Below are 22682 nucleotides of genomic sequence, written 5' to 3'. Positions count from 1 at the left end.
ATATATATATATATATATATAAAATACACTGTTTACTTATAGATATCTCAACACATTAAAATCTTTTGTGCTCTTTTGGGAGGTCTCAACATCTAGATGTACGTGCGATCAGGGCTTATGCCCCAACATCTACTAAGGATCTCGTCGATCATGGCCACCAATGTCCAGTCCGGCAACAATCGCGCCGCACTGGACAAGAAGGTCCGTCGCTAGGCCCTAAGACGACAGAAGGAAGGCCCCGCGCCGCTGCCGTGTCAGTGACGTGGTGGCCCCATAGTTAGCAAGGACTGGCTAGTGTGGCAGTCGTTCATACGGGTGCTTATCTCGTGTGCCAAGCCGGTCTCGCTTCTCCACACTGATGTCGAGATTGGAACCACAGCCGCCGAGAGCTTGCTGGACCGGAGTCGACGTCCCAGTTCGTGGCGCTGTCACAGATCTACGCTGCCGCTGGGAAGAACTTCGACGTTGATGAGATCAAGAGAGAGTTGACACTGAGAAGACAACATCGCCTCAAAAGCGATGATCCCACCAGTTCACAGAGAGCTTGCCAAGAACCAACCAGCCTTGCTAATTGGAAGTGACCATTTACGACAAGGAGCTCAAATCTCAAGTCCTAGAGCGAAAAAACAATGAAAGAGGGAGAGAACAACGCAGGACGAACGAATGGGAAGAACAAGAACCACGGCGGACGAAAAGCAAGAAACGAAAGCATAGGAAGCGTAAGACACTCTAGCGACAAGAAATTTACGTACCAACAGCAAAACTTTTGTGGAGGACCGAGAAGCTGGAAGATTGTTGTTGGTGTTTTCGCTTGCGCGCGCCAAAGCCGGACTGGAACCATCACTCTCACGGAGCTGTAACTTCTTCTGGGAAGAACTTGGACGTGAACTTCTTCTTGTTACAGTTGAGCATCGCGTGGAGAGGGATGGCACCTTGATCCTTGAGCTTCTTGTGCCGGGGCCCGATCTTCCTGTTGAGGCTGTGGCCAAAGTAGGCCGGGAACTCCACTGCTTCCTCCAATCCCCTTCCCATGTCCCGCATGAGAAACTCCACCTTTGGTTGGATGGATCTCTTGACGCTCTTGACGAGAATCGGAGGGAAGCCAGCGACCAGCGTGGTGATCTGCCCGGCGCTCAGTCCAGCCGTGAGGAGATAGTTCACGGCCGGCTCCAAGGCCTTCTCCGCCCGGCAGATGATGTGAGGATAGCACACGATGATCTTCTTCAAGTCGTTCTTGGAGAGGCCGAGTTGGCGGAGATACTCCACCGTGACTTGGAGCCTGTTCTCGATGCTATAGCCGAAGATGTTTGGATACGAGCAGACGAGCTTGCCGAGCTCGTGTCCCGGCTCCACGCCGAGGCCGCAGAGAAAATCCACCATGGGTCGGAGCTTCTGATCGATGCTGTAGCTCAGGAGCCTCGGGCACAGCACGAGGAGCTTGCCGATCCTCTCCGGGCGAACGCCCGCAGCGCCCTCGAGGAATGCCAGCAGCGGGCAGAGCTTCTCCTCCACGCTGTGCATGAAGATCGATGGGTAGCGGTTGATGGTCTTGGCGATGTCGTCGCGCTTGAGCCCCATGGTCTGGAGGAACATCACCATGGGCTTGAGGCGCTCCTCCAGCGGCATCATGAGCAGCGGCGGGCAGCGCGCCACCACGGACGTGACCTTGCGCTTGGGGACGACGATGCTCTCCAGGTAGCTCCAGGTCGGCTGCATTACATCGGCCGTGGCGCTCGGGGAATCCACACTACCTGGGAATCGGCCGCTGCTATTGCAGCGGTCCACCATTCGGTCGATGCATTCTTCGCGGACGCCCTTGCTGCGCAAGAACTGCGCCAATGCCGACGCCGCGGCGCTCCCGGAACAGGCGCTCACCACCGCGGCCATCGTCTTCCTCCCTCCCCCAAAACCCTAACCCCTGCTTCCTCTCCGGCGGATAAGGCCCTCTCGGCTATGGTGGATCCAGGAACACGAAAGATGGGTTTTATTCTATGAATATTCCTGTACGGAATACTATGATCCGGGTATATGCCGTTCGTTTGAACGTTGTGTTCTAGGGTTTGTGGCGAGCGAGGATGTGGAACAAGACGGATCTCGAGGCGCTTACCGATCTCTTCTACCACGCGGATACATCAAGATCCTCTGAGGTATGCCGCCGCCGCTGCGATCTAGTTGGTCGATTTATCGATTTGCGCCGCTCCGTTGTTTTCAGGAATTCGCTCCTCCGACTCAGGCCACTCCATCGCCTGCCTCAATCGGCCCAAAATACGAGAAAAGTAAGCTCGATCGTTCTCTTCTTTTCGATCCCTTCTTGCGAATGGAATGGATTTCCTTCTCGCTTTTTTTTAGAGAAGAAGACTGCGATCGAAGAGGCGATTGAAGCGGCTGAGAATGACAGTCGAATTCAACCCGAGTAATCTCACACTCTTGTTCACTATCACGTAAGCATCGCGAATTGATGGATCGTTCTCTTTGACCATAGATACGAGTTTGTTTACAAGCAGGCAGTCACTCCAAACGATGTCTACCTCCAAATGGCAAGCAAATCAATCCTTCCGAGAATGCCAATCCTCACTCTCCTTTTCTAAAATCATTGGCTGCTCCAGAGCGACAAAACTCCATCCACGATTTTCTGCGAGGAGCTTGTGATGAAGATCAAGCTTCCAGACACCGAGTCTTCGAGCGAGATCAAGCTCGATGTGAAGCCAACGTATCTCAAGCTCACATCTCCTCGCTAGTAAGCTCAAAAATCTCCCATGTTTTCTACTCAATCCATCGCTATCGATTTTCTTTGATGCAGCTATCTCGCGACGTACCTTCCACACAAGGTGAACGATACCAGGAGCTCTGCCACGTGGGACGCCTTGTCAGCAACCCTCGTCCTCACAATGCCCATGGTGGACAGAAATATGCTTGCTGACTAGGCGCCACGACAATGACGTGCTGAGGATTCTACAGCCACGTCGGACACGTCTTACCCAAGATTCTTTAACTCGCTTGTGGCCGTTGGATTGCGGCCCATCTCCCACCTCTTGGGAGGAAAATTCATCGCAGAGCCAGGCGCTAGGGCTTGGATCGCGGCAGCGAATGGAGCTGGCGGCATAGATTCTAGCGCTGGATGGAGAGCGGCGGCGGCGGCGATGCCGATGCCGATTTCGATGCTCCGTCCAGCAAAGCTCTGGCGAGGAAGGAGATTGTGGCGTATGGGATTGGCCATATGCTCAATGATCTCACGGCCGCTTGCTGGTTCACGTATTTGCTCATTTACCTCACCGACGTCGGCTTGACTCCACGGTAGGAAGCGAGAATTTTCATCTTCCATCTCTCTTTTCTTTGTTTTTTTGGGGGGAGATTCTAACAATGGAATCTGTTAGAGAGGCTGCGCTGGTGATGCTTTGCGGCCAAGTTTCTGATGGACTCGCTACAGTCGCTGCTGGGTATATGGTAAGAAAAGGAACTTGTTCTTCGTCCATTGGACGGAGAACTCATTGTTTTTACTTCGTTTAGCTTTGTTGGTCAGATCGATTTGTTTGGAGGATTTAAGATATGGCATGGCGGAGGTTCGTTGCTTGTTTCGATCTCCTTTTCTTCCGTGTTTGGGGGGTGTTCCGTGTGTGTCATCACGGGAAACAAGACGCTTCTTGTGGAGACACTTGGCTACAGCGTCTTTGCGGCCATTTTTAATATCGGTTGGGCCGCAACTCAAGTCTCTCACATGTACGATTTGTCTCTTTCTCTCTTTTTTTCCTCCTTCACAAAGATTCCCGGCTTTGAACAGGTCTCTCGTTAATTGCATCACGGCAAATCCCACCAGCCGAGTGGCCTTGAACAGTTGTAGAAATGCCTTCACGATGGTGAAGTCTCTGAGTTTTTCTGCCTGTTTATAAACGTGCCATTCATTTTTTTATGTTCCTCCAGGTTGCAAATCTCTTGCTCTACGGCATCGCGTTCTTGGTTTTCACTTTCAAATCGAATGACAATGTTGAGAGACAGGTACTTAAGTTTCTTCTTTTTTTAGCTTGCTAATCTCCATCGCTGTCGCACAGTATCGGTGGATTGCCAGTGCTAATGTAGCTATAGGTGGCTTTTTTGTTCTCATATTTCTTCTAAGTGTAAAAGAACCAAGGTATGATAACTGTTACTCGAAACTTCCATAGCTTTTGTGTTGTTCCAGATTACAACACCATTTCCAGCCGAAGCTATACACCAAGATAAGTTTCGTGTCATGGTTTCGGAAGATTCTTTATTATCAAGTTGCGCTAGTTTACACACTTACCAGACTTACAACAAATGTTTCACAGGTCTTGCAACATACAACACCTTACTCCTTGATTCCCAGGCTAATATGTTTTTTTCAGGCCCTTTTAGCATTTTATCTCATTGACGATTTGTACATGGTCGAATCATCGAAGGCAGTGGTAAGTAAACCGATAATTCGTCGTGAGCATTGCTCTTATACCCCTTGTTTTCACAGGTTCCAGCAGTTATATACATGTCTAGTTTCTTCACTTCCATATGGCTCCAGGTACTTTGATGATTAAACGCATCCAAGATAAAACGCTCTATTCAGGAATGTCACTGGACAAGCTTCAGACTCAAAGTCGCCTTCACAACAGGAGCATCACTTTGGCTTTTTTGCGGGGTTGGATTCTTTTATTTGTCTAGTTCGTTTCAACTGTACATATATCCTCTAGCATTGGTCGTCGGAACAGGCAATGCACTAATGCTGGTAAGCCATCCTTTTTGTGCACTGCTTGGTCTCAACTATTTCCATGGTTCTCTCTCAGGTTACTGCTACCAGCATGGAAGGATTGCTAGTTGGCCACAGCTTAAGTGGATGTGCCTTCGTTTATGGCTCCCTGAGCTTGTGTGATAAACTTGCGTGTGGATTCGCTCTCTACGCGATTGAAGCACTTCATGGTCTGTGTTTCTATGATCTTCCTTTCGAGACTAACAAAACAGTTGCGCTTGCAGGAACCGAGACACCGGCATTTTGCTTGCTCAATGGACGCTGCAGCGTCTCTCTGGTTCGACGAGTGCTAGCTCTGGTTCCAGGAGGCTGTGCTGTCGCCGCAGCAGTCATCGCCTTGACAGCCAAGTTTGAGAGAAGAGGCGAGAACGATCCTCTGCGCGAGGAGCTCTTGCTTCCTCAAGCTCAGAGTAGCAGCACCACCACCACCACCAGCAGCGAGATAATCGAGATTCCATCGCCCGGAAGAAATCCAGAAGCGCCACTCTGGACGAAAATGGCTCACACAATGGTAGGACGATGGGGCTCGCTCAGAGAACCAAAAGCTCCTTGGCTCGACACGCCTTAGTAAAGCTAAAGAAATTCAAAGAAAAGCTAAAGAATATTCACCTACGAATAGCCTTAAGAATATTCGAATAAAGAATGTTCACACTGTGTATAAAGGTAATCGTCAACAGCAGGGTTCGAACCTGCGCGGGTGAAACCCAATAGATTTCAAGTCTATCTCCTTAACCACTCGGACATGTTGACTTTGACTATAATGTTTTTCATGGCAGCTAGAAATTAGTACGACCTAGAAGAATTTACTACGATGGAATCTCCTCTGGGAATATTTTCGTCCACTCTTGCTGGCTGTGCGGGCAGCGCTGCTTCGCAATGAGGGATTGTAGCGATAGATAGCAGCAGCTCTTCTTCATCGATATTTCGGGCAATCTGGGGTAAGATCGTCGCCTCTTGGCGCAGCGATCGCGCTAGCGCGCCATGGATTCCAATGGATCGGCGCCATCGGGCGCGGGGCATGGCGGTAAGGGGATCTTGGACCTCATCGTCCCCAAGAAGAAGGGCAGGACGGTGCTGCTCAAGGGCCGGGTCTTGATCCCCGAGTATCTCCGCAAGGCGATGTGCAATGCCGTGGCTACCAGCGGCGGTGGCTATGTCGAGGGCGCCAGTGCTTTGAGCGATCGGCAAGAGGATCACGCAGCCCCTTCCAGCCCGCTCATTGTGTTCGTCAATTCCAAGAGTGGTGGCCGCCTTGGGCCTGCCCTTGCCGGCCATTTGAGAGATCTCATCAGTCCAGAACAGGTACTATTGGAAGCTAAGGTTTCTCTTTTTCTCTCTTAGTTCTTTCTGGGGATACGTGAGAGAAAGCGATCTTTTCCTTTTTTTTTTTTTTTTTGTTTCTTCTCATTGCTCTCTTGTGCATTCCAGGTGTTTGATCTCAACGAGACAAAACCAACAGATTTCGTTCGTCATGGTTTGGGGTGCCTGGATGCTCTTGCGGAAAACGGCGATCAATGCGCAAGGCTCACACGAGAACGTCTTCGAATTCTCGTATGATGGATGGAGAAACTTTCACTTTGTTTTCTGAGCTATATGTTCCTCCACAGGTTGCTGGAGGCGATGGCACCGTGGGCTGGGTCCTTGGAAGCCTGGCAGAGCTTCACTTGGAGCATCGTGGACCGTGTCCTCCCGTTGGGGTTATTCCGCTTGGAACTGGCAATGATCTCGCACGGAGCTTTGGATGGGTGAGTTTTTTCCTTCGTTTTTGTCCAAGTTTACAACTTCTTTGCTGCAGGGTGCTTCTTTTACGTCCAAAGGAAGAGCTGCCGTTAAGGACTGGCTCTTGAAAGCAACGGATGGCTCAACTCCTCAACCTTTAGACTGGTGAGTGCTTCAATCTTTTTTTCTGTCTTATGTATGTTTCTCGTGTCGATCGCTTCCGCAGTTGGAAAGTGAGCATTAGAACGTCCACCGAAAAACCTATAAAGTGGCCGCACGCATTGAAACCGCAGCAACATATACCTCTTTCCACCGAGGCAAAAAAATATATTTTCTTACTTTCGCTCTTGTACATCTAAAGCCGCGTGCTTTCAGGGAGAACAGGACGAATACTCAGCGTCGTTTGAAGGAGTCTTCTACAATTATTTTAGCTTAGGTACTTGTTGCACGGTTTGGTTGTTGTGACTCTTGTTTTGTTTTTTTCCACAGGAATGGATGCGCAAGTTGCATACGGATTCCATGAGCTGCGGAATAGAATGCCGTGGCTTGCTCGAGGACCGATTGCTAACAAGGTCTTTGATTGTAATTCCTGACCGTTTCTCAGACTGTTTGGATTGTCCTCCAGATGATTTACTCGGGGTATAGTTGCTGGCAAGGCTGGTTTTGCACTTCATTATCTACTAATCCTCGGGCGCGAGGCGTGAGCACCGTTCTTCGTCTGTCCGTGAGGAAGAAACACGGAGACGACGGGTGGGAAGAAGTTGATGTTCCGTCGAGGTAAACCGAAACAGAAGTGTGCGGCAGAGGGAAATGAGATGATGTGATGTGGTTCGTATCTTCTCTGTAGCGTTCGAGCAGTGGTGATACTGAACTTGCAGAGCTATGCCGGCGGAAGAAACCCGTGGGGACATCCAAAGCCGGAGAATATGCAAAAGGTAGACTACTCCATTGGACATCGTCTTTAAAGTTTTAGTTTTGTTCTTCTCCAGAAAGGATTTGTCGAGGCCAAGCCCAACGATGGATATCTGGAAATCTTTGGCTTGCGAGATGGCTGGCACACGTCTCTGGTGATGGTCAGCCTCCTTAAAGCTGTTCGTCTTGCTCAGGTTTGTGAAAGTTCGTGTAGAACTTTTGGATATATGTTTTGACACGGCTTGGCAGGCTCAAGCTATCCGGCTGGAGCTCCATGGCGAGAAACGCGATCGAGCTTATATGCAGCTGGATGGAGAGCCGTGGAAGCATCCGCTAGACCCGAATGGGAAGCCTGTGATTGTAGAGATTGGCAGGGTTTCCATTCCATCCACAATGCTTAAGGCTACGTGATAAGTGTTGCAAGCTTTACTGATTCTTAGTCGCTGGGAGGGCGCCATCTTTCCTTCGATAACGTCAATAGCTATAAACTGGTTTATTCTGGTATATAATTCATAATTTAGATCATTAAATCGCAATGTTAAATATATGAATTATTACATATTAAGAATAGAATTTGCTAAAGTCTAAGCTGCACGCCGCAGTGAGGTTGGAATTGGGCCACGGCTCCACATAATCGCCATGGAGGAACGTTAGCGCGACCGCTCTATTAAAGCTCTCGCAAAAATGGAGGCCATCCCAACTTATATAAGCTTGGGGATCTTCACACACTGGAGTGGAACTGATACATGGAGATACTGGAACATTATACTTTCCTCCGCCTCCACAACATGCAGTTAAGGTACCATTGGGATGCAGTCCTACATTAAAAAAAACATACAAATTAATTAATATTGTGGAAAAAATAAGATAATACTTAGAAATTACCGTATTGTGTTGGATTTGTGACTGCATCTAAGTGGACTTGATAATAATCTCCATACATGATGAAAGCCTGCGGGAGAGTTAGCCTGAGATTTGATAGAGCCACGCGGAGCTGTGAAGCGTAAGCTTTCGCAGCATCGTTGTGATTCTTAAGGCATCCCAGGGAATCGTAGTCACCCGGGTTTGCGGTGCCGAATTTGCTGAGGAAAGCTGGAAGGCAGCCAACTGCTGGAATGTTCATCACCATGAAAGTCCTCGCTCCAAATCCATATAGTCTCTAAAGAGAGGTTACACCTTTTTCTTAAGAAATAATTTGGTTTTGTCTTTTGATTTTGTTTACCTGGACAGCTTCCGAGACTGCATGCACTGCATCAGGAACCACCTTGTTCTTGACGTCAGAAACACTCAAATTATTGACCATATAGTTCTGATAGAAATCGTTGATACCGATTGAGATCCAGTGGAGGGCTGTGGAGAAGATGCTAAATGGTGGTAAGCTGGCACCTCCTGTAATAATTAAACAAAAAAGGGGAGGAAAACGTAGAAAAACAGACAGAATTTCTCGTTTTACCTTGGGCATTATATATGTTTCCTTTTAAATAAATGTAGTGATTGACTTGCCTGTAGAGGTAAAAAGGAACAGAGATGGAAGTATTGCGAGCTGTTGAAGAAGAAAATGCAAAGTTGACACCGTTTGTATAGTCTGGCAAAACGTTTTGAAAATATGGAGCTAGGAAAGGAGCACGGAACGCTTGAGCTACACAAACAACGCCAAATAAAAAAATATGTTAGCAATCAAGAAAATTATTTTTTTAAAAAGAAAAAAACAGGTATAAAGGAGTGAAAAGTAAAGAAAAAAAAGCAAGCTTTTTCCCTCGAAGTATAGCTAGCGATTGATTGATCAAAAAATTCACACTAGGAAACTTGCTGTCAGGCACTTTGTGTAGCTACGAAACAAAGGTTCTACCTAAGCTTCATGGTTTGCGGATATTTTTCTCTGACATTTTTTTAGTTGATGCATGGAGTTTGCCAGGCAGGCAATTCAAGCAAAACTTGCATGAAGTTTGGACCACCACGACCACCACCTAAACAAAAACTTTAACGTACCATATGGATGCTACAAGAACAAAATGTCTACGTACGTTTCTACTGCAGAAAGGATCTCTCGCGAGTTTTCTAAATGCCAAGAAAGTCGGGACGAGAAAAGGAAACATAGAAAATTTAGAGAGAATCTGCAAAGTTTGTCAAAGAGGTTACCTATGAAATCGATGACGAGGCGACCATTGCTGGCCCGGAATGGCAGCTTGGTCGCGGCCTTGCTGGATTCGAATTCCATGTCGAGCTTGGCACCATCGTAGGCTGCACGAATGTCGAGATAATTGAAGAAATTGTGGACTCTGGAACTCTGCGGTGATAGAACTTGGATTGCGGAGGAGGAACTCGAGGATGTAGAAGGCGCTGGTGGATCTGGAAACGCAGCTGCGTAATTCCCAGTGTCGGCGAGAGAGTCTCCAAAGCTGAAAATCCCCACGGGGCAAGTCAGAGTGGCAGCGGCATTGGAATTTAGCAGAGAATTTGTGAGCAGGAGCAGGAGCAGCAAAAGAGAGGGAACATTTGCAGGCACCAGTACCAAAGAAGGAAAAGCAGCCATTTCTTCTTCTTCTTCTTACAGGAAGGACTACACTCCTTTGGCTCGACCAAGAAAAGGCTTTAAAAAGCTTCATGAATTATATACAGCTTTGAACCACCGTTCTTCCGCGTAAATTTATTCAAAACCTGTTGCTAAATCGCTGTCAATGTTTGTATGTGTGCGGTTTGATTCCAGAACACGTAGGATTATTAATATAATGTGCATAAAAGGTGTTTGTAACGCTCTTTCTCTCATCGTTATTCTTTCGGTTGGTTTGTTAGAATTATATTTTGATAGTATTATTATTGTATTAGCATTTCTTTGGATGCCAACCGGAAACAATGAATTTGAGAGCTCAGTTTGCACCGAACTCGTGCTGCCATACAGCCAGATCCGAGAGAGATCGAAAAGCCCAGAGTTTGTCTCTCGGCAGCTCTCTTCACTGGCTTCTCTGTGGACAAATTGTGACACTTGAATAGTTCGCCCATTGACGCCTTGCGGAACTTTTGCCAGAGAACGCGAGTGTGTTGCTGCGAATTGAACGAAAACGAGGAATATGCTTGTCAGCAATGGTGGGATCTCTTGACAGTAGAAAAAGTATTAAAGATCACTATGTTCTAGCTTATGGTGACTTGGCGCCACGTGGCATACACGCAAACATGCCACGTAAGCGGTAGGACCACTTGTATCAACCGAGAAAAAGGGCAGGAAGAAACGACGACCCTTCCTCTCGTTAGATTCCCACTCGAAATAACCTTCCTTGTTAGATACTTGATCCAACGGCTGGCATCCGACGACCGGAAGCGCTCAAGCTAGGGCAGCCTCGAGCTTCGCAAGAACGGAGAGCGCGGCTCGGCGGAGGCGGGGAATCCTCAGGTATGTGCTAGCATTCGATCGATAGGCTTCTCACATTTCCTCTCGCAGCTCCAGGAATGGCCGCCGTTTCGTGGAGCGCGCTCGATATTATGGAGAGATCAGCGCTGTCGCGAGCTCCGGGAGGTGAGAGGCAGTGGCAGGGGCACCGGGCAGCGCTGCTAGATCTCTCGCCGATATTCCGTGGCCGCGTCCGCGAGAGGAGGAAGCTCGGCATCGTCGCCGCCAGCCCGCCAGCGGAAGAGACCGCCGTGAAGGCAGAGCCTCTGACGAAGCTCGACCTGGTGGATTACCTGGCGTCGGGATGCAAGCCAAAGTCCAAGTGGAGGATCGGCACCGAGCACGAGAAGTTTGGATTCCGGATGAGCAGTCTGGAGCCCATCGACTACGACCAGATCGCGCAGCTGCTGGAAGGTCTGGCGGAGCGATTCAACTGGCAGAGGGTGATGGAGGGAGACAAGATCATCGGTCTCAAGCAGGACGGGCAAAGCATCTCGCTGGAACCGGGTGGCCAGTTCGAGCTCAGCGGTGCTCCACTGGAAACTCTCCACCAGACGTGTGCCGAGGTAAACTCCCATCTCTACCAGGTGAAAGCGGTGGCCGAGGAGATGGGACTGGGCTTCATGGGGATGGGATTCCAGCCAAAGTGGCCGGTGGAGAAGATCCCAGTGATGCCCAAAGGGAGGTACCAGATCATGAAGAACTACATGCCGAAAGTTGGCAGCTTGGGCTTGGACATGATGTTCCGGACGTGCACAGTTCAGGTGAATCTCGACTTCTCGTCCGAGGAGGACATGGTGAAGAAGTTTAGAGTGGGACTGGCGCTGCAACCGATCGCCACTGCGGTGTTTGCGAACTCGCCGTTCAAGGAGGGCGTTCCCAATGGTTTCGTGAGCTACCGGAGCCACATCTGGACGGACGTGGATAGAAACAGGACAGGCGATCTCCCGTTCGTCTTCCAGGATGGTTTCTCGTTCGAGAGGTACGTGGAGTACGCTCTCGAGGTGCCCATGTACTTCGTGTACAGGGACAAGAGGTACGTGGATTGCACGGGGCAGTCGTTCAAGGATTTCCTCGCCGGCAGGCTCTCCAATCTCCCCGGCGAGCTCCCGACGCTCAACGACTGGGAGAACCACTTGACAACCATCTTTCCAGAGGTCAGGCTCAAGAGATACTTGGAGATGAGAGGGGCTGACGGGGGGCCGTGGAAGAGGCTGTGCGCTCTCCCAGCCTTCTGGGTGGGGATTTTGTACGACGAAGAAGCTCTGGAATCGGCGTCCAAGATGGTGGAGGGCTGGACGGAGGGGGAGAGGGCGATGCTGAGAAGCAAAGTTCCGAGGCTGGGATTAAGCACGCCGTTCCGGGACGGGCAGCTCAAGCACGTAGCGCAGGAGGTTTTTAAGCTGGCCAGGGATGGGCTGCAAAGACGAGGCTACAAGGAGGCTGGATTTCTCAACGACATTGCTGAGATTGTGAGAACGGGGGTGACACCGGCAGAGAAGCTGTTGAGTCTGTATGAGGGGAAGTGGAACAAGAGCGTGGATCCAGTTTTCCAGGAGCTACTCTACTAGTGCTAATTACGAACCGTGTGTGCAAGGAGTTCTGAGAAATTTGTGACCAGAAAGAAAAGGAAGGAGTTGTGATGACTGACTAGCTTTCCTTTTTCTGTATGATCAAATAAAATCATGATGCTAGATTTATCCTTAAATGTGCCAAAACTATCATCAAAATAGAAATCTTTGGAACATCTGGAACTTTTTTTGGGCTATTACACACCACCACAAAAACTTAACTCATCTGGAAAACATTGTTGTTAACCATGATATATATTCCAAAGCTACCACAAAAACTTGCCCTGTAAGACATTGTTGTTAACCATGATATAAGCTTCAAACGAACTACAAATCCCAATAAACCAGCCTACAACTTCTAGTTCGTGTTCAGGCTTTTTGAGTTTACCCTTAAAATGTCCAAGTTCAAAAGTTCACCAATTGGTATATAACATAGAAGAAAAATTAATATCTACACCATGTACTTTAAGAAATGAGAAGTTTGGTTTCTTAAATCTCTTACCGGCCTACAACTTTATTTGCAACTTGGGGAGTTCACTCTTTGCATTTGAGTTTACCTTTAAATATATTATCTAAATTCAAAAGCTCACACTTGGCATACCATAGAAGCAGCATTAGTGTATATGTACTCCATAAGAAATGAAAAGTAATCTTGGTTTCTAAAACCACTTACTCCACTAGAAAAATCTCTTTTAAATACTAGAGAATCATTAGTGAGATTAAAAGTTTAATTACTCTGCCATGTAAGAATTATTACATAGATTAAAATTAATATCTATACAAAAAGTTAGCTTGGTTTCTAAAACCTCCTATTCAACTAGAAAAATTCTAAATACTTAAAAAAGAGAATCATAAGTGAGATTGAAAGATTTTTTACTTACTTGCCCTATAAGAATTGGATTTACCCTAGGTACATACTTACTTTCACCCCTAAGTATACCATGTTATCTAAAGTAAAGTGCATATGCCTAAGTCAATATATTTGACTATAGTGAACTCCAGGGGGTGTGCAATTGCTAACCATTCAAATCAAACATTGAAATCATAATGTTGATCTAAAGTAAGGGACTTTGTGGGGAATTGCAATCCACAAAATAGTGTTATAGGAAATTTCTAAATCAACCTTTGAAACCATTGTTAACTTAAATGAACAACAAAACATATCTATGTATCTTCCTTTCAAGTGACCATTGCTAACTTATACTCACTATTTTGTCTTTGTCCAGCATTATATATAAAAAGTTTGACACCTTGTCTAGCATCACATATAAAAAGCTTGTTTTAGCCATAAATTTTTCTTTTGCAATTTCCTAGTTTACCTTGCTTATCTAACCATATTTTCCCTTTTCAATATTCCATCTTACTTTGTTTATCTAACTACATTTGCTTTGGTTATAGTTTGCCAAAGAGTAAATTCTTAAATTTGAACTTTCTATATAGTTAATTTTCCAAAGTTTCTGAATTTAAACTTTCTGGGAGGTCATTCAACTTAATACTACTCAAAACCTAATATTACTCAAACCCAAAAACTTTTAACCCCAAATGTCCAAAACAAAGAGGTACACTCTTTTTTTCCTTATATTTTTAAATCGTAATAAACCATCTCTTAACTCATTTTCTTTGGTTATTTATAATTTACTATACTTTTCTACAAGTTCACATTGTGGTGGGGTGGGGGTTATAAAGGGTTCCAAATATATACTACAAATAGTGGGTAAGTTGAGCATGGGCGATTAACTTAAGGCATAGTCTAGCTTTCTGCTCCACCAGTATGCTAAAATAGTGTTAAATTCCATTTGGCACTATTTTACATATTAATCTTAGCATTGAGATGTTAAATACTTCAGAACTATTCTAATGTTGCTTTGTGCTTTTATTCTTTTATTTTTTAAATTGTATCATTTTATGTATCAGTCCCTTTTTTTGTGAAGGCTAAAAGGTGAAAATCACATATACTATAGTCATGAATAGAAGTTGAGAGTCATAGCTCTCTTAAGAGACTCTCTTAACATTTTACTTTTCTAATCTAATCTAGCAGAACAAATTGGACCACTAGATATCAATATCAACATTCCTCTAGTTAACTAACAAAGTTAAATATAAACCCTTTTTAATACCAAATGTAAACTTTTGAATTTAATATTTCCATCTTAAATCCAAAAGGAAGGTCCAAGCCCCTTATATAAGAGTAAAGATTAATAAGCCTTATGGTACTTAAATGGGGCACCACTCTATAGTAACTAAAAACATTGTAATTAATTTTCTTTTTGGGAGTGGAGTTATTTTTAAGCACTTTCTTGAAAGGTTTTCTTGGCACCCCTCAAATCCATACTCACTGACCTTAATATATTTTAAAAATACCTTTTGAGAGTTCTTTCAAGACTAAATCTTTAACCTCTATTATACTTTTGAAAGACCCCACAACCTCCTCCATTTTTTCCCCCTTCTTCCCCTTCCCCCTCACCCTTGGAAACAAGTGTTTTGGGCTTTCACTCTATGATATGTATTAAAATTTGGATTGAGACATATCTGGCCTTGAATATATCTAGCTTTAAATATATTGAGCCTCAGATATATTTAGTCTAAACTCTTTATTATTTTAATTATAATTATAGGATCCTTTAGCTAATGACACTTTGGGGAGTTTGCTTCTTACAATATATTCCTTATCCCCTCCTTAAAAGAAAATAAAATTCTTAAATACCACTTTAGTCTAGATTCATTATGTTTCTCCTCACTCCACCATATATATTCCCTCTCACTCCATAATAATATTTGTTTAGCCTCACTTTGTCACCATTAAAACTCATTTCACAATTATCCTCATTCCATAATTCATATTATTCATCTTTAGTTTATTATAATTGTTGTTCATCCTAACTCCATTATTGAGGCTGGACTTCTATCCATCCCTTCTACCCCCTCCTCTTAGGTAATTTTTTTAAAAACATTTAGCAAATAAAAGAAGCAAGAAAAATTGAGGAAAAAATAATATAAAAGACGAAATGTGAAAGAGGAAACGATGAAGGAAGCATTCTTTTATAATATTGCATATTATAAAAGACTTTATCCAAGTATAAAAAGTAGATAAAAGGAAATAGCCTATTATAAAATAGTTTAGCCACTATGAGATAAATAAGAGACTCAATACAATCAAGCTCTTAGACACTAGACTCACCATTTAAGATTAAAAAATTAAAGAAAAATAGAAAATAAAATGTAACAAAAGTGATTATAAAATGAAATTTGAATATACTATCACTGGAACCTTGATAGATAAATAGGGAAAAATTAACCATTAAAAACTCTCTCGTCAAGCAATTGCCCTTTTCTAATTGTTTAAGAGGAGAGAGATAAAGTGTGCTACATAAAATAACTCTTTAACAATTATAATAAAATAAAAGTTCTCAATGGCATTCACCATTGAGAAAATGCATTTAACTTGGGAAAGAAATTCTTTAAAAATTTTAACCTTTTGTTAATTGACACTAATATTTTGATAAACTCTAAATTTTTTAAGCAATAAAAAATAGATTTTACTATAAAATATTATTTTGCAGAAAATAGACAGAAAAAATAAAAAATAGACTTTATTGTCAAAACCTTTGTCCTATTACTTGGACTTTATATAGCCCTCAAAGATTAATATTAATTCTATAGGCTATAGTTATGAAATTTGATATATCCCTAATGTTTGTATTTTTTATTATATTTTTATTTAGTTGTTTTGGAAAAACACACTCTTATTCCACTGGATTTTATGAAACCTGCATTACAACATTTCGTACACAAACAAGTCTTGAGGATTATTGTATGTGTATAAGTTTGGTATGGTTAAGATTTGTTGCTAGTTCAACAACAGGATATTATACTGCTAGAGTTGGAAGTTTGGGTTGTTTTTTCAGAGTTAGACGCTGCCACCTATTAACAAAAAGTGATTTTAAAGAGGCTGTTATTTATATATGGAGAAGTTGTCTTTCTAATTTTGAATCAGGAGGCTTTGTTACTTTGGATGATCAATCATTACGTTTGAGAGTAGAGCATCGAAGGGATGAACTTTTAAACTTTGGCCCAATTGCAAATTTGTCAACAATTTTATTTGATTGAGATGTTTAAAGAGCTAGTGGTTAAAAGAGATGAAAGGATAATATTGAGATAGTATCAGTGCAAATTATGCTAAATTCAGATATATATATATATATATATATATATATATATATATATATATATATATATATATATATATATATATATATATATATATATATATATATATATATATATATATATATACATATATATATATAATTTAAAATAGTAACTAAATATCTTGAGATGAAGTTTTAATATTTTTTTAAATAATTTTCTAATTGATTCATTATATGAATTTTTAAAAAAAATTTAAAAAAAATAAATATATAAAACAAAATTAAAAACTTCATCTTTTCAACAATAAAATAACTATGGAATAAATAATGTTTGATTTTTTTTCTATGTCATAAAGGTTTATTTGCAAAACGTTGTACTAAAAGAAGGGTAGTTTGTACATTCTAAAAGTATTTCACTTATAAATTTTTATAACTAATGTCTTTTTCATAATTCATGGAGGGAGGGAGGTGATAGGCCTAGTTGGCCATCTCCTTCACTATCAGCTGCTGTTCACCATAATTTTGTGTGTGCAAAACCCCTTCATGCTCTTCATTCTTTGGAACACAGCATGTTGAAAAGCTCGGCACTTGGTTGCGAGATTATCATCTCCTCAAAAGTTTTGCACGACACTTGACTAGTATCACGGTTCTGCATAGCTGCTCGTTCAAATGTCTGTACGTGGCAGTGAGCGGGGTTACTTTCCTCATCACGTATACTCTAAGAGTACGAAAGTCGCTCATCCTCTAGGCAAGCACAGCCCCTTGAGCAAGCTATTGAAAGTCACCACGTCTGGAAAACCGCTATCTCCAGAGTCTCGTCCACCCTCGACGCCTTGGATCACGATGCTGTAAGTTATCACGTTGAGGTTCACTCCACTCTCCCGAGCTGATCAAGGATCTCCTTGGCCTTGTCCAGGTTTCGGGCCTTGCAGAGACCGCCAAGAACAATGCCATCGGGATCGTGGCCATGCCTTTGCATCTGGTGGAACTTGTCATAAGCGAGCTGGCTAGCGTTTGCCTTGACGCACTTATACGTGGAACTGCAGTTATCCAGTTATACTGCTGCTTGGATTCCACACGAAATCTTGTCACACGGTTTGAAAGGAGCCGTGTGTGGTTTTGTTTTGTAAGGAGTTATCTGCTCAAAAGAGAAATTTGTGATCAGAAAGGGTTTCGTGGGGAATGGATCAGCACATCGTGATGAATGCATTAACACAGATGAGGAGATGAGGAGTGTGGTTAATTTACTAGGCTTGAAAGAGAGGGGCGCAGGACATGTGTTTCTTATAAGAAGATCCTGGAAGATTACTTTGATTCCTTGGAAAGTATGCCTCTGCAAGAGAGTAGTACGGACCAAGGAATCAAAGTAACGATTGAAGTAATAATCAAAGTAAGTTTGATCATGCTGCCAAAGCACACGTTCAAGTGACTGAATCGGTTCATGAGATTCGTGGTGTGGATGAAGAGCTCATTGCCAAGGTGGCTGGATTGCTCATGGTCCGGACTCAATTAACTTGGAAGCTACCAAGTTCCTTGACGAGCATTGTGGCAGTGGCTATTGCTGTTGCAGGAACGCTTTGAGGAGGGTGGTGGAGGCAAGATTGATTCCGGGCTCGAGTATGGAGTGGACAGGATCAAGTCGAGCGCTTCCAATAGGGTGAGGTGGAGGTGTGAGAGCAAGTGCTGGAAAATCCCAGGCTCTGTGCGAGATCTGGGTGGAAGAGTTTAAGGATCATGCTGCTGCCGAGCTCAAGGAGTAGGAGCTCGTCTTGAACAAGTTGGCTCTGCCAGATATCAAGCATTATCTATAAATTTGGGCATCTTGATCCTTTGGTCACCCCACACAGAAGTTACTCTACTTACAAGCAATTGCCCAGCAGCGATGACAATGCAGTGAGCGCATGAAACCCTGATTCAATGGAGTGGTGATGCTAGTCGCTGTGATGGCTGGCACCAGGGCAATCATCTTGGTCTCTGTCACTGGGATTGTGGTATATAGCAACTTGATTCATTCATTGCTAACAAGTTCTCTTCCATCAAGCTCTAGAGGCGGAGCAGATCAAAATGGCAAAACGAGTGGTTTATATTAGTGATAAGTAGCATTAAAAGAGAAAAGTTCAATTGAGGTCCTGAAATATGCTTGGATATTCTCTTTTAATAATAGCTTATGCACGTGATTGATTTGAGTTCCAAAGGTGGCGGTCCTATGGAGGACGACATGTAGCTAGTCCCTGCAATGCACCCATGATCCCATGCAAGAGCCATCCAAGGCTATCCTGGCTCCCCCTGCTGACCAATGGACATACAGTGTCTCCCTCACATTCTTAGACTCTTGCTTCTATCGTTATGCTGGTGCATATGTCTACCCAGTAATATGACAATTTTTACATATGTTTCTTAGCTAGTGATGGGTGATGTTATAAAATAAGATTGTCTCTTTTGTAAATGTAAATTTTGAGCTTAATATAAATAAATAAAGATAATGACTCAAAAGATGATTTATAAGGGTTTAAATATAAAAGGAATTCATGTCATTTTCCATAAGGATTCAAATATAAAAAGAAAATGCTTATGAATAAAAGTGTTTTTTTTTCTAATTGGTTAAAAGTTTTGTGATATTTAAGTTAAATATCATGCATTATGCTAGGTGGTAATATATGTTATTTACAAACCTTACAAACCAAATTAAAATTACTCTAAAATATACTTAAATATTATAAAAAATGTAATAGGTCACTCACCACATTGATATGGGCATTGGCTGGGAAGCCGTCCCTCTCCACGAGATCTCAAGCATCCTTGGCCTTCCTTGCCTTGCACGGTGATCTTGTGCATCACATAGTCACTTGAGTTAAGCAGCTAAGCGAGTGATACAAGATGGTACAAGACTCTGTCTGGGACGACAGCACTCTTCACCATCTCCTGAAAGATTGCAGCCTACACAGTGACGTATGTTCCAGTGTGCATTTTGCAGTGACCATCTCGCCACAAACGTCCAGCGTCGATCCTGTAGCTTTCATTGTCTCTAGGTGGCTCAGAGCGTAGTCAACTCACTGGCTGTGCTCAGAGCGTTGCAGATGGAGATGTCTGTCAAGGAATCTGGGAAAGCTCCTCCTGGCTCAACTCTTCCAGCAGGTCACAGGCGCGATCAAGTCACCTCTGAAGGTAGGCTGTAGGTGGTCATCTCCTTCATGAGCTCCTGAGCCTCATCCAGCTGCCTAGTGGCTGTCCACCAGGATGTTGTACATTTCCAAGTTTGGAGGGCAGTAAAAGTCCTCCATGCTTTTCGTTCTCTGGAACAGCAGCACACCCCTCTTGGACTTGCATACCACATGGATCAAAGTGTTGAAAAACTCAACACTTGAAGTTGTGAAAAAGAGGTCTAAGGAGTGGTTAAGTGATTAAAATAAAATAAAAAATTTACTCGTAACATTAAATTCTTCACCATCTTGAACACTTCTTGAACCTGGGAGAAAAAAGTACAAAAGATTAATCAATAAACCCAGGGGTGACTGTTACCAAAGTTGATGGAGCTCTATAAGAAACGCAAAGAGCTCAAAAGCATCGAACAGTGATCTGGCCTTCCTCCACAGTGACACTTTTGTGACCGAAGCATCTCCCCACCATCTCGACGAGCAACATCTCTGACCTTTCTTGCAGAGAATCCCGCTAAAGCCTCGGCCACCCGGTTTGCCTTGCAAAGCCCGGTAACAAAGAAAGTATAAGACCATCTTGTCCTCCCGGCCTTGCAAAGCCCGTGGAGAAGAGTGCTATTGCTTAGCAACCAGCCTTGGACATGTACTCAAAGAGCACGAAAGCCTTGCTCATCCTCTCGGTCGAGCACAGCCCCTTGCGCAAGCTGTTAAAATTCACCACGTCTGGAACACAGCCACTGCCGGAGCTCATCGTCTTGAAAAACTCCACCATCGACGCCTTGCAGCAGCCATCGATCAAGTTATCACGTTTAGCTTCACTCTACTCTCCCGCCATAAACTCTAAACCAGGCAGGCAAAAGATACCAGCACTCGCTCTCCCAGGTTCAAGAAGTGTGCAAGACGGTGAAGAAAGTAATGCCACATATGAAATCATGCCATAAACTCTAAACCCACCGGCAAAATCCAGCTGGATGGCTCTCCTGAAGAACATCAAGTGATTGGGGCAGGATGGACGAGGCGTCGCCGGCACTGTGGCGTCGTGGAACTGCATCAACGCGCGGTGTGGCCAGCCACATTCTCGCGTTTGTACGCCGAGGGGATGGATCCAAACGGCCGGAGCTTCGTCACAGGTCTCCTGTTCTTCGCTGGCCGCTAGAGAAAAGGGGTGAAATATTTCTTCCAGGGGAGAGGGGCTTGCTTGGCTCCTCAGAGCGGTGGATTCTTGGTGGACGGCTTCGTGGCCAGCGCCCTGGTGGATTTCTATGGAAGAAGTGGCAGCGTGAGAGCGGCGCTTATCATCGCACTCCACAAAACCACGTCCTTTCTTCCCCACTTGGCCGCCTGGAAAACCTCTAGAGCCTGCTTGCTAGGAGGGGAAGACGAGGTAGCATTAGAGCTCTGTGGGCTTATGCTCTTGGAAGATGGAATGCTCGGACTGTGATGGCCGTGCTCGATGCTTGAATCTGGGATCGCTGGATAGGGGCGGAGAGATTTACTCGCAGTTCGCAAGAACAACAGGGACAGGGATTTCTTCCAGCGTTTTCGTCTCCAACAGTCTCATTGATTTGTACGCAAAGTGTTTCATCTGACCTGTTTAGCCTCTACATACGGAGTTTGGCTGATGATGTCGGGTTTTTCACAAGATCTTGATCAAAGACGTCGTTTCATGGAACATCAGGATCGATTACGAGAGTGGCAACATCGAGCTCGCCTTGCAAGATTTCCCAAGTATGAGCCTCCAGGGAGTAAAGCCCGATTCCTGCAGCGCACTGATCGCAGGGTACAGCCATCAAGGGGACAGGGACTCAGTGTTTGATCTGTTCGAAAAGTTAAACCGGACTCGTCACCTGCTGCTAAACTGGTTTGGCCGACGAGGGGATGGAATACTTCCAACTTCCAAGTGTGGAGCACGTGATCTCCATTGTTGATTTACTAGAACGTGCCAATCGGTTGGAACCAGGATATGGATGACTTTGATGCTTTATCAAAAGGGTTGATCATCATCAAGGTGGTACAACTTTGGCAAACATATGTTCAGGTTCAAACAATGAAAACTTTCAAACAAGTACAGAAGTGTAACTAAGTTCCTTTTCGACTTGTATATGTCTGCGTTTTGTGTTTTCGTTGTTCAAAACAATTAGCGTGGAAAGAGTTGGATCTGATGCTCCACTGACGAAGCGCGAGCTTTTCAAATAGGCGCAGAAGACAAGCTCTCCAGGAAAGAGCCAGGAATACGGGCACACGAGCTCAGCACTTGTTCGACCCACTGCTTCGTCATCTTTGCAGCAGTAAGTGTCTGGAAAAAACGCATCTCTTGAACTCCCCATCCGATTTGGTTACAATCAGGCACTCTGGGTTTTGAATAAGAACGCAGAAGAAATGGAAAGTTCTTCAGAGCCTTTGAGAAGTTTCTCAACTGCTAGTGTCGTCGGCCTCAATTGCAAAAGTTATGGAGTTCAGCAGTGGACAAAATGTCATCAGCAAGACTCCGAGCTCCCACAAACCAATGGTGTCCTTAGCTCATCAAAACAGGTATTATCTTTGTCTACCATGCTCACGCTTTCTCTGTAAATAACAAAAATCTGTGGGATTTTTTTTCAGAAAAGGTTGGAAACAAAGCCGCGAGGATCAATCCACTCCTCCTGGAGGTCACGGCTGTAGGGAAATAGAGCGGAAGATATCGTTGACTAGCAACGATAATGCTGCTGCCTCACTTGCCGACGAAGAAGCTCTGGAATCGGTTTCAAAGATGGTTGACTAAAGGGGTTCCGGGACGGGCTGTTAAGATGAGGGTATAAGGAAGCTGGATTTCCCAACGACATAGCTGAGATAACGGGGTGACACCGGCGGAGAAGCTGCTGGGTTTGTATGAGGGGAAGTGAAACAAGAGAGGAGCTACTATATATTTGGCGCTACGTGTCTTGTTACAGGTTTGGTTAAAAAGGAACCGTGGGATGTTTGTTTAGAATCAGGAAGCATTGTATATCCTAAAGATCAAATTATTTAAAATAAACTTATCTGTTTTTATTTGTGTAAATTTAA

The 22682-nt window shown here is 44.3% G+C and overlaps 6 protein-coding genes and 1 non-coding gene across 8 annotated transcripts; 4 read left to right on the top strand and 3 right to left on the bottom strand.

The window, feature by feature from the left end:
- Positions 1 to 495: 495 nt before the first annotated feature.
- LOC9638815 (transcription termination factor MTERF6, chloroplastic/mitochondrial) lies at positions 496 to 1944 on the bottom strand. The gene has a single exon (XM_002977000.2). It carries the CDS (start codon positions 1885 to 1887, stop codon positions 847 to 849), a length of 1041 nt encoding a protein of 346 aa, XP_002977046.1. The 5' UTR covers positions 1888 to 1944; the 3' UTR covers positions 496 to 846.
- Positions 1945 to 1953: 9 nt separating this feature from the next.
- On the top strand, positions 1954 to 2932 carry LOC112348809 (protein PIH1D3-like). Its single transcript, XM_024682028.1, has 5 exons — positions 1954 to 1981; positions 2213 to 2276; positions 2483 to 2537; positions 2607 to 2737; positions 2801 to 2932. The coding sequence occupies exons 1-5, from the start codon at positions 1954 to 1956 to the stop codon at positions 2922 to 2924; spliced, it is 402 nt and encodes a 133-aa protein (XP_024537796.1). The 3' UTR covers positions 2925 to 2932.
- Positions 2933 to 3015: 83 nt separating this feature from the next.
- LOC9638814 (major facilitator superfamily domain-containing protein 12) lies at positions 3016 to 5390 on the top strand. 2 transcript variants are annotated; one of them, XM_002977128.2, is made up of 12 exons: positions 3016 to 3294; positions 3375 to 3444; positions 3521 to 3717; positions 3779 to 3854; positions 3919 to 3993; positions 4047 to 4126; positions 4175 to 4301; positions 4359 to 4418; positions 4475 to 4525; positions 4571 to 4729; positions 4788 to 4920; positions 4975 to 5362. In XM_002977128.2, exons 1-12 carry the CDS (start codon positions 3119 to 3121, stop codon positions 5316 to 5318), a joined length of 1548 nt encoding a protein of 515 aa, XP_002977174.2. In that variant the 5' UTR covers positions 3016 to 3118; the 3' UTR covers positions 5319 to 5362. The 2 variants fall into 2 exon arrangements, with proteins under 2 accessions (XP_002977174.2, XP_024537972.1); XM_024682204.1 differs by having other exon boundaries at positions 3179 to 3294; positions 3508 to 3717; positions 4975 to 5390.
- A 28-nt stretch (positions 5391 to 5418) lies between these two features.
- Positions 5419 to 5500, bottom strand: TRNAS-UGA. The gene has a single exon. It is a non-coding gene; the product is annotated as a tRNA-Ser (tRNA).
- A 45-nt stretch (positions 5501 to 5545) lies between these two features.
- Positions 5546 to 7926, top strand: LOC9638630 (diacylglycerol kinase 7). Its single transcript, XM_024682206.1, has 11 exons — positions 5546 to 6052; positions 6179 to 6301; positions 6358 to 6495; positions 6546 to 6634; positions 6696 to 6786; positions 6845 to 6905; positions 6959 to 7041; positions 7095 to 7246; positions 7317 to 7404; positions 7459 to 7575; positions 7631 to 7926. Exons 1-11 carry the CDS (start codon positions 5732 to 5734, stop codon positions 7790 to 7792), a joined length of 1425 nt encoding a protein of 474 aa, XP_024537974.1. The 5' UTR covers positions 5546 to 5731; the 3' UTR covers positions 7793 to 7926.
- LOC9638813 (GDSL esterase/lipase At4g01130) lies at positions 7888 to 9936 on the bottom strand. The gene is made up of 5 exons (XM_002976999.2): positions 9521 to 9936; positions 8835 to 9020; positions 8604 to 8770; positions 8267 to 8540; positions 7888 to 8199 (listed from the first exon to the last, which is right to left on the bottom strand). The coding sequence occupies exons 1-5, from the start codon at positions 9912 to 9914 to the stop codon at positions 7943 to 7945; spliced, it is 1278 nt and encodes a 425-aa protein (XP_002977045.2). The 5' UTR covers positions 9915 to 9936; the 3' UTR covers positions 7888 to 7942.
- A 740-nt stretch (positions 9937 to 10676) lies between these two features.
- On the top strand, positions 10677 to 12474 carry LOC9638812 (glutamate--cysteine ligase, chloroplastic). Its single transcript, XM_024682205.1, has 2 exons — positions 10677 to 10769; positions 10818 to 12474. The coding sequence occupies exon 2, from the start codon at positions 10826 to 10828 to the stop codon at positions 12335 to 12337; it is 1512 nt and encodes a 503-aa protein (XP_024537973.1). The 5' UTR covers positions 10677 to 10769; positions 10818 to 10825; the 3' UTR covers positions 12338 to 12474.
- Positions 12475 to 22682: the final 10208 nt, after the last annotated feature.

This window comes from Selaginella moellendorffii, unplaced genomic scaffold (assembly GCF_000143415.4).
Source record: "Selaginella moellendorffii unplaced genomic scaffold, v1.0 SELMOscaffold_33, whole genome shotgun sequence".
Taxonomy (NCBI): Eukaryota; Viridiplantae; Streptophyta; class Lycopodiopsida; order Selaginellales; family Selaginellaceae; genus Selaginella; species Selaginella moellendorffii.
This window is presented reverse-complemented; position numbering and strand designations above follow the sequence as displayed.